Here is an 11,235-nt window from a genome sequence, read left to right as displayed (position 1 = left end):
TAGTATTTATAGGGAAAAAAAATTACTGTTGGCCCTTAAAAAATTGACCATTGCAAACATTCAAAAAGCCGTTGGGGAATGATAGTTGGAGGAAAGCGCGTCCAGCTCTCTCTAAAATCAGCCTATTTCCCTAAGTTAAAAAAAAAAAGCCTAAAAGGTCAATTACAAAAAATGGCATATTTGCCTTATTTTGCCGTAAATATGTATATTTTAGAATTTGTTGAATTATTTTAATTGTTTCAAATTCTTTCATGAATGATTTTTTAATTAATTTTTCATGGTTAGGTGGCTAAAACGAAAATTTACTTGTGACTAACAGTATAATTTACCTAAAAATATTTGAGGCATTCTGAATTGAAGGCTTAAGTTAACATCCATTAGTAAGTTTGCAGTAAGGTGACTTGAATAATCAATTTTGAACAATTGAGAGAAATGGGTAACCAAAGTGTATGCTTGGGTGAATGTAATTTATAGGTCCCTTTATCATACGATTGAATCATTTACTATTTATGATTTGCAAGTTATATTTTGGAAGCTCTTTATGATTTGTAAATAAAATATTTTATTTGGAGTTCAGATGCAAATGATAAGAAATAAATTTGATGTCCTTTTTACATAGTAAATATTAATTTTTTTTAATTCAGTCCTATTTAATATTTACTAGTATATAAATGAAATCAATCTATTTAATAAAAGAAAAGACTAATATGATCCGATTTGGCAGGAAGCTCCATTATATATTTAGAGATAATTAGTAAACATTGATGTAGTTGATTCTCTCATTCTTCAGGTTGACAACCAAATTCACCTATGCTACAGCAAAAAAAGGGCAAGAATATTAGTAATTTCGATACTGATGATTATGTAGTCTAATATACTGAATTTGATGCCTTCACTCGTTAACTTTCTCTTTGACAATGCAGAAGTTAACTAACAAATTTCTTAGATATCAAAATCCCTAACCATTAAAATCATGAATGATTTTGGTTAAAGCCTTATAATTGCTGGAATTGCCTAAACATTGAAGCCAAATTTAACAAGTTAACGGCACTTGACAGATAAGAATATACCATACCTTTGTATTCATAGGAGGAAGTGAAGGTAAATAATAAGATAAAAGTAGTGCATCACCCACAACAACAAATCAAATAGCGTTAAAGAAAGCAGCGCACTGTTATCATTGGTTCTTTTTTTGGGTAAATGCACTGTTATCATTGTTCAGCCTACCAATTTGTACATTAGCATTTATGGATCTCAGTTGGGGAAGTAGTTAAAACTAGGAATAAGACATCTATGAATTCACTTACAACTAGCACACTGTTTAAAAGAAAATTACTCGCTAGTTTTTAGGCAGAAAACTTCACTCAAAAACCCATCAAATGGACACCGAGTCTATCTCATCATCTTTGAGGTCAGAAAAGAAGGGGTCCTTGAGAAGTTCAGAAGCTGAAGGTCTTGCCCTTGGCTGGGCTATGCATTTCTCGATAAATGCCTTCACTTCTGGATCTGGGACTGTGTTCAAGGCTCGGGGTCTCACGCCAGAGGTCACCTTCTTGTATATTTTGGCAACACTGTCACATTCGCTATAAGGTATCTCCATTGTCACCATCTCAAGCAAGCACATTCCAAACGAGTATATATCCACCATCTCTGTGTAATCTTCCTCGTAAAGCTCCGGTGCCATATATTCCGGTGTCCCTATTATGGAATGTGCACAATGGCTTCTCCCAACTATTGCCGCAAGTCCCAGGTCGCCAATTTTCACCTGGAGATAAAATTAAAACAATTCAAGTTTGCAGTTGTCCTTTCAAAATGTCTCAACAACTTCCCCGTTTTATCCAGGAACTTCCACGTCAAAAATTTTAACTTTCTTCTAGGAACACAGATGTAAATATTAATTAGTTTGTTTGCTCTTAATCCCTAAAAGAATTACTTAAAAGTTACTATGGGTAACTGGTAAATGAAGAAGAGAACTCCACAGTTGACATCCTTCTCTGTTATATGTCACTTCCTCAAATGACTAGAGGAAACAATATGGATCCAACATTGCCTGCGTATACATCTTTTCTTAGATCTGTTTTCCCCCTCACAACTAAAAACCATTAGGTGACTCAGCAAGCTGCTTAATAATAAAATGGTTATCTAAAATTAGATTGGATGGCCAAAAGGCCTTAGCCTTCAGCTACTAAAATATATTTGGTTATAGATTACTTCAGTGCAATTTGGATCCAGTTTTTAGGTCCTGGAAAGTTAGAATAATTTAGTTGCCTAAATAATCATCTATGAAGTTGTAGTTACAAGGAAATAACATGACAGCGGAGGTAATGTCTCATAAAAGTTGGAAGTCAGTTTTATACATCAATAAGGAATAAGTCCACTTACTTGGCCAATGTTCCCATTGATGAAGATGTTGCTGCAATTTAGATCTCTGTGAATAATGCAAGGGTCATGTGTATGGAGATATTCCAATCCTTCAAGTACCTGCTTTGACCACTTCTTCAAGGCCTTAATGGACACGTGGCGATGCTTTTTCCTGTAAGATCTCAAGTTTCCCGATGTGCAGACCTCAGTGATAAAATTTAATGTGTTATGTTCTCGATCCCTCCAGACACTGTAGCAAACAATGATATACTTGTTTTTCAACGTTCTCAGCAACTGTACCTCGGATTGAAGCCTATTGATAAGCACAGGGTCTTCACTGAAGTTGGTCAATTTCACTTGATTCCAGGCCACCTCTATACCTTCCTCCTGATCAAATGCCCTGTAAACCTTCTTCACTGCACCCGCACCAAGCAAATCATTATAGCGCCCAAAGCGACCAGTGGGATCAACCTCAACAAATGATTCTCCCTCTCGGTCAGACATATTGGTGCTAGCAGCCGGCATCTTCAAAGATTAGAAACAAGAGATAACATTTACAGATTATAGTTGCAAAAATTATTATCCAAACAAAGAATTTTCCAGAAAAAGTTCAATCTCGGCAAAACATAACATGAGAAAAACCCTGATCAAATTGAAACAAAATCCAACATTAGCAGTAAATTAAAAGGGGGGAAAAACATGCCAATTAGCAACGACAAAGTAATTAAGAGAAGTGTTGAACTGGAACAATAATTCAGTGTCAGAGACATGTTTGAGGTTAAGGCATTGATCATACCAAAGTATTCAAGCGATGAATTTTGTTCTTTGATTCAGAACTGAGATTGCATTATCAAACGTACAGTATGATTAGGAAGAAGTAACCTTCTATTTAAATATTAGTAAAAAAAACATGCAATTAAAATTTCTTTAAGACAAAATCAATATGATTAGAGAAACGGAAATGAGAAATGACTAGAGCTTGAACAAAAAGAAAGAATGAAAAAGCATTAGTACCATTGAACTACTTCAATTCAATATCCAGAATTTTGCACCAATTAAAAAATTTCTGCAGAATAACAGCCTAATTTGAATTCCTAAACTCATAGGGCGTTCTAGAAGCATGCGAAGTATAATTAATAAAAATAAGAATAAAATTGAAATAATTGATTACAAGTGCATATTAAAACAAAAAAAGAAAGGAAGGAAAAATAAAAAGATATAATGCGGTGTCAAATGTAGAAAGAAAGATCAACAAAAGAGACGCAAATTAAGCAATCAAAGTTGGAAACGGAATTCGAAAAAAAAAAAGAATGACGCCAGGATATAAACAAGAAACGTGAGGAAGTAAACAAAAAAAGAAAGAAAGAAAAGAGTTACAAAGAATTCAAAGGTTAGAATAGTTCCAATTCGAGGTTAGGATTTAATCAGTCCCACAATTGATCCAGGCCACGGAAGCATCTTTAATCATTTCCAATACGTATCTCTGTTTTCCCGATTGATCAAACGTAAATACTAAGAAAATAAAAGGAATTTGAGATGCATGCATAAAGTTAAAAGACAAAAAAATGGGAGGGGGAGCAGAGAAAGTGAGAGAAAATTACCTTGGACGAAGAGAGGAAAGAAATTTAAACAAGGAGAAAGCAAAAGTTGTTTAGGGTAAGGAGTGAGGTGAGAGAGAGGAGTTTCGTTTGCTTTGCTTTCCTTTTTGAGGTGGGAGTTGAGGAGGGTGCAGGGTGAAGCAGGTATTTATAGTTGCCGCGTTTTGCATAAACAATATGTTTAAAAAATCGAGGGTGAAACGATGACGCCCGGGGTGGTGGAAACTGAAAGGCGAATAAGTAAAAAGAAACACGTGGAGGTTGTTAAGGTTGGGGGCGGGTCGGGTAAAATCCCGAAGGGAAAGGAAGGTCAAGGGAGGGATGCTGTTGGAATCTTTTTCTGTTATACCACCTACGGAGAACCAGAAACCTTCCCTCCTTACTCACTAGTCTACAGGCAACCCTCATTTTCTCATTTACAATTACAGACACGTACGTACAAAAATTATTTCTTTGTTTGATATTTTATCTCCAAACTGATATTTAATGAAAGAATCCAACCCACTCTTTTATTTCAAATTTAGAAGAACAGGCCATTTCTAGCAATTCTATCTTACAAATATAAATATATATATTTACTTTTTACCTCCCAACCAAAATTCTATTTATCATTTACAACGTTTTATCGTAATTAAGAATTATGTGAGTTCAATTAAATCGAATTAAAGAAATTATGAGATCAATTTGTTTTGAACGAAAATTACCTAAAGATGAATCAGTTAGACCAATTAACTTAACCACTCGTAATTTTCTGAAGCCCCACTTTTTTGCTAACTATTGCCTCCAAAAAGCAAGATAAACCAAAATGAAGGTGATAGTGATACATAGTACAAACCAAAGTCAAATTACACAAGAAAAGAAGCTTCTCAAAAGCAATATAGCCATTGCTTTCCGTGGTTGGGGAAATTAATACTGTGAGAACATAAAAGTGCAATAAAGTGGAGTAAAAGGAAAGTCACAATTTTGTTCACAAAAAAAGAGAAAAGAGAGAGAGAGTTGTAGAGCTGAAGTGGGTGTCTACTGTGGAAAGCTCGCTTCACTCGTGAAGAAAAAAGAAAGAGAAAAATTATAAATTCATGAAATAGCCGTGGGCGAATCACCATCAGATAACACTTTATAAATCTCAACAACGTCATGGAAAAGCGGTGCAACTGCTAGGATTAAATTTGGTCAACTTGGTAGTTTATGCATACATCCCAATCAGAACCTGGCTACAATTGTGGGATCTTTGAGGAGTTCCATCAAGGTATAGATGACAGGTTCATCTCCTTTGCCCTTTGCCTTTTTGCTTCCTACGTTTGGAACACCCCAAAAATCACCCTAAACCACTGAATTTTGAGAATAAAATTGTTGGTTCGCTTTTGATGGTGGTAACAATTTACCGGCAGGCTGGTATTTCACGGGGAAACAATGAGACTCCACAGTCCTCTCCCTAGGCGTGAGCAATTAAATGGAAATATCAAAGAAGTTAGAAGTAAGCCTACAAAAGTATCGGATAAACTATATATGGAGACATTGCCTCATCTTCTGGGTGTGATTTTATGAAACATGATACATTGGATTTCATACTCGACCTTATGTCTTAATGATTTTCCTACGACTGTATCTTGTATTCTTCCAAACCTCCCACCTCCTAAAGCATATCTACCAGATAAATGCCTGCATTTCACTATACTATAATATTTGAATTGATAATTTTTAATGAACTTAAAAGGAAAACAAATGAAATGAAATAATTTAAATATTTGATAATGAAGTTTTGACATTGTTATACTCCTTCCCCAATAATGATACGTGACAGAACGAAGGATGACTTGCCCAAACAAGTGCCCACAGGTGGCCTTCCATTCCACACCTTTCATGGTGGCTCTCCATCTAATCATTCATGACTAGATACTCGTAAACCCCACTCGAGCCAACCAAGAGGCCACTTGTTGCAAGCAACCTGCATTTAGCTACCCGTTACGAACCCTCTATGAGGACTATTGAGGGACTACTAAGGCATAACAACCAAATACAACCTCAGTAAGGAGAATGTCAAAACAAGACCACATAGTATTATGCATGGCGACAATTGACATGCAATAGACCTGCTACTTAATCGACCACCCAGGAAGGCCTACCATCCGTATTATCAATGACATGACACTACCAGATAGGGACCCTTGTATATACCTTGAAGCACGAAGGCTAAAAGATCCTTCTCCTTTCTCTCCTCCTTAGCTTTACACTTCGGTTCTCTGCTTGTCATAAATGAACCAACCCTCCACTCACCATTACCTTCTTTTACTTGTCTTCTCCTTAATGGTTTCCTGTATCAATAATTGATGCGGTGAGCATAGATTAAACACCATGGCTCATTCTTCCATTGATGCCCTTGTGAACCCCACAAACCCAAACCCATAACTCCCTTTAACCCAAGCACAAACCCAACAACATGTGCAAGTCACTCATCAGTCACCTCTCAACTTTGATTAGCAATACTCAACCTCTACCAAGTACCTCTTCCACCCTCCTTCGTGACACTCATGCTTGTCCACCTTAGAATCAGTTTCCACCTCCACCTTGGCGGTATGCCTACCCTCCCTAGGGTTAAATGGAACAACACTGTCCATATTCAATGAAAAATAATAAGTATTTTATATAAATATAAGTGCTAAATCAAATTTGCAGTGGGGAAGCGTTGGTTACCCTTTTTTGATCTTTTATTGTTATTTTTTACAAAATTGAGGGCGGTTAAATCTAAAAAAGGGTGAAAATGTTCCAAAGAAGTCCCAATTTTGTAATGAATTAAACTTAACCAATGATTTAATTCTCATAAAAGCATTGTCGTTTTGGGCCAAGTAGATACCAAAAAGTGATTTTTCAAAAAAAAAATTCAAGAGAATATAATGTTATAAATAAAAAGATTATGATCAAATTAGTCTTAGATCAAATCAGTCTTAGAGCTAAACCTAAACCTTATTTTTTTTCCTATTGCTTGCAAATATTTGCAAAGGTTATAATAAATTTGAATTTTCAATTAATATATCAAAACGAAAAAGAGAGAAAAATAATAGAAAATAAATATAATATGTAAGTGGTATAATATATAAATGAATAAATACACATATAACAAATAAAATTAGGAGAAAAAACTTTCTTGTAAACGGTATAATATCTAAACGGTAATAGCTTTTTTATATTTATTAATAGGCTAACACCCTAAACTAATATAAAATAAAGTTAATTTAGTCTTAAATTTCTTTTTTAACTTTCTCATATTTTATTATGGAAATCACATTACCATGTCGACGAAAAAATAACTCCTAAGGGAAAGTTAGATTCTAAGAAAAATAACTTTCTCATATTTTTTTATCTTAAGTTTTTTTCTTTGTTAATTTCGTCACTCTCGTTAGGTGAATTTTCAATTCTAGTCACTCCGTCATTAAAATGTATTTGGTCACCAAACGGAACGCCAATGTGACTTTCTTTTGATTGGTATAATGATAAATTTAGTCCCTAATATTCTACACATTTTATCAAATTGATTCTACTTCTAAAAAATTCAATATATTTTATTATTCTAAATATTAAAAAATAAAATTATAAAGATAAAATAACTCAACCATTTTTATGAAGTAAAATTAAATTATGAAAGCTATAAAATATAAAATTATAAAACTAAAAAAAAGAAAAAGAAAAGAAAAAGGAGTGGAGTCCTTTTTAAATTAAAATATTATTATCGTTTATAAATGGTGTTGCCTAACATGTTAACTCATCGCCTTTTTTTAATTCATTTCAATTCATTATCATAAATAATTTTTTTCCCACATAAATTTCGTAAATAATATATTTTTGGTATTATTTAAATAAAAAAAAACCCCTCATTTTCTATTGTCTCTTCCCCTTAGCTGGACTTGGACATTTGCTTCTGGTTGAATGAAGTTTTTTATTTAGTTTTAAGCACTTCAAAATCCTAAACTGGGTTTTCTAGAAAATAAGGAAAAGTGTCATTTTTCTTTCTTGGTTTTTTCCTCATATTTCACTCTTGAATTTTGGGTGCTAACAAACTTTAGGCTTTAATTTTTATTTTAGGTTGCGGGATAGGTTTTATTTTTTCTTGTTAAAAAGATGTGAGTTTTTAGCAAACATAGTGAAAAAAATTAAAATTGAAAATGAAAATTGTAGAGAATAGGTGAGGTATATGTCACGGGTAGCCTATATAAGCTCTTGACGAATATACGCAGAATGTCTCATGAAGGTCAATTGATTAAAAGGGGCTCATTTGACCCACTTGAATTGACTCAACTCGTGAAATATGCGAAAAAACTTATTTACTGATAGCTTCGGTGACCCAATGAAACACTCTAGTAAAACTAAAGTTACCAATGTAATTATTAGAAATCCTAAAAGATAAGATTATATAGAGATTAATAACTTTAGAACTCTCATCTTGTAAATAGGCATTAATCGCAATTGTTGACGTAATTTAATTTGTACCGCTGGATTTGAGGAGCTTAACTATTTATAATCACTCAATTGTATTTATTTAAAGTAATAGAATTCTGTTAAGACTAAAACCCACACGTATTGCGAATGATGGATTTTGAACTTGAGTATTCAAGACCTCCGTCTTTACCAATAAACTAAAACCTCATCAATAAAATAAAATTTAATTTGAATCATAGTGTTCGATATTATTGAATTAGGTTTGATTTTGGTTCAATTATTACTTAAACATATTCAATTCGGTTTAATTTCTCACACACAAGTTTGAAAATAATTAGAATCAATTTGATATTTTTGTTAATTTATAATTAATTATAATATTTTATAATATAAAAATGTTTTATACTTAAATTAGAGAGAAAAAAAGGCTTTAAAATAATATATTAAAATATTTTAAAATATATGGATCCAACCAGGGTTTGGTTCCAAATTGATTTTGGAAAAAGCAAGATAAAGTGAGGTAAAACCAAATCCCTGTTTTCCTTTTCCAAAAAGATCATTCTGAAAGGGATCACTAAAATCTGTTCAAAACACTCCATCTCAAATATATTTAAAAAATAGGCTTAATTTATAAATTAATATCTAAATTATACTCTCTCTTTTTTAATTGATATATCAACATTTTTTTATCACAAGTGATATTTAAATTATTTATTGTTATCTAAAATGATACCTAAATTATATTCTGTTATCTAAATTATCCTAGCCATTAAATAAAATCTCTTAACCTATCAATTTTTTTGACATGCGACAATTTTAATTAAAAAATAAGTTAAATATTATTTCCTTAAACTTCTTTTTAAAAAAATTATATTTGTTTCTTTTTTTTTCACCCAAGAATTTTAATAACGGAAAATTCAAGAATCTGTTAAAAAGCTCGTCCAAACTCTATTTTTGGCAATGAAACTCATATTTCGATGAGTTTTTTTTTCTTTTCTGTTTTTAACCCTCGATTTTGTTCTTTTTCTCACCCTGATTCAAAACATTTGTAATATTTTTCTTATAAATAACTTTCTCCATTCTCCTCTAATAGTTAATGTTGGGCGAACCTCTATAATAATATTTAAAAAAATTAGATAAATCATGAAATATATATACTAGAAAGAGGTTGAGTAAAATAATGATAAGAGGATTGCAAAGAAATTGATTTTTTTATATAAATAATATAAAAATCATTTAATTACAAAAATGGATTGAGAAACAAATTATTTACGAAAATGGATTGTTTTCAACAACGCTCAATGGTTCCACCACCATGTCTATTTTATCTAAATTAAACATTTTTTTATTTTTAATTTTATCTAAATTCAAATATGCTACATAATGAATTGAAACATAAGCCCTTCTCATTTTTTATTTATTTTTAAATTCAAATAAGCTAGGGAATGAATTGAATGTTTAAAGTTAGATAAACTTGAGGAATTTTTTTTAGGGATATATTTGGATAATTTAAATGAGATTTTTATATAATTTTTTAATTTAATTGTTTTTAAAATTAAAAAAAATGAGAAGGATTTATTTATTTTTATTCTTATATTTTTCAAGGGTTATTTAAATTTAATTTCAAAAAGGAAAGACCTAACATGCAAATAGACCAAAACTTGAAAACCATTTAATTTGGTTTCAACCACACTCCTTTATTCAACCAATCTAAAAAAGATAATTGCTTCACAAGATCCTTAAACATTTTATATAATCACACTTCAATCCGATGTCGTCGATGTGCCAAGTAATGATTAAAGCATGATTGAAGAAAAAGTAAGTTGATACCGCTTGACATAAGGACAACACCGTTGGATACGGTTGAAAACGGTCCATTTTCGTAAATAATTTTCCCTTAAATTAATTATTTTCGTCATTAATTAATTTTTTTAAATTATTTATATAAAAAAACCAAAAGAAAGTTATCCAACAGTTAAAAAAAAGTGCATCATAAAGGAAGAAAGAATCGTGAAAATAGAGAATGAAAATTTGAGAAGTTTAAATTTAATTAAATTCTATATTTTTTTTCTATTTTAAATTTAATTTAAAAGTGTCACGTGTTTGATTAAAAGATTTTTATTTCTTAAATGCTAGGATAATTTAACTAAAAAATATAATTTAAATATGGGTAAGAAAATATCGTTTAAGTACTATTTTATGATTTAAATCCTTACCAGAGAAGGATGCATCGCTCCTGATCTACTTCACGGGCGCCTCTCCTATCGAATATACTAGCCTGCCATTCCCATATCCATTACTAGTTAACTGCTGCTTTCCCTTTGCAGACATTGGTTCAAGTACCATTTAGAGGTATCACATTCCCTTCCTCTATATGCTCTTCTAAGTTCTAAGCACAATGCCAATTCTGCATCACCGTCAGAAGATAGTGGTGGTTCCTTGCAGAGCATCACAAACCTAAAACCATGATCTCGTTACATCCAGACCTTCAATCACTTTTGACATTAACACTATTTAAAGTAGCAATAGCTGTCCGCCCAGCTATGTAAAACATTGGGTCCGAATTCACCACCTCTCTGAACAGTTGTGCTTAGCCCAGAAAGTGCCTCATTCATCTCTTCATACAAAAGGGTAAAGTCATACATCAATCTTTTGAGATTCTCAAATAAATTTATGCCGCATAAGATGCTATTCTAATCTTACAGAACAAAATCATGCAGAGCATATAGGCACTTTCATCTTTATACCCTTTGCCATGGGTGGTAATGGAGCCATCCTATCCCATTTCCTAATATATATCCCAACAATCAGAGAGCTTTATGGATTATAATCATCCAAGTCAATG

The 11,235-nt window shown here is 32.1% G+C and overlaps 1 protein-coding gene across 4 annotated transcripts; it reads right to left on the bottom strand.

Moving 5' to 3' along the window:
• Positions 1-1,149: 1,149 nt before the first annotated feature.
• Positions 1,150-4,380, bottom strand: LOC107912608 (probable serine/threonine-protein kinase WNK11). 4 transcript variants are annotated; one of them, XM_016840867.2, is made up of 3 exons: positions 3,963-4,380; positions 2,383-2,886; positions 1,150-1,765 (listed from the first exon to the last, which is right to left on the bottom strand). In XM_016840867.2, the coding sequence occupies exons 2-3, from the start codon at positions 2,884-2,886 to the stop codon at positions 1,376-1,378; spliced, it is 894 nt and encodes a 297-aa protein (XP_016696356.2). In that variant the 5' UTR covers positions 3,963-4,380; the 3' UTR covers positions 1,150-1,375. The 4 variants fall into 4 exon arrangements, with proteins under 4 accessions (XP_016696356.2, XP_016696357.2, XP_016696355.2 ...); XM_016840868.2 differs by having other exon boundaries at positions 2,383-3,004; positions 3,963-4,095; XM_016840866.2 differs by lacking the exon at positions 3,963-4,380 and adding an exon at positions 3,376-3,844.
• Between the last annotated feature and the right edge of the window lie 6,855 nt (positions 4,381-11,235).

Source organism: Gossypium hirsutum, chromosome D11, assembly GCF_007990345.1.
Source record: "Gossypium hirsutum isolate 1008001.06 chromosome D11, Gossypium_hirsutum_v2.1, whole genome shotgun sequence".
Taxonomy (NCBI): domain Eukaryota; kingdom Viridiplantae; phylum Streptophyta; class Magnoliopsida; order Malvales; family Malvaceae; genus Gossypium; species Gossypium hirsutum.
This window is presented reverse-complemented; position numbering and strand designations above follow the sequence as displayed.

Coding starts and splice junctions, on each gene's coding strand:
- LOC107912608 (XM_016840866.2), bottom strand. Junction 1,766..2,382: donor TCAATGGGAACATTGGCCAA/GTAAGTGGACTT, acceptor TTTTATCTCCAG/GTGAAAATTGGCGACCTGGG.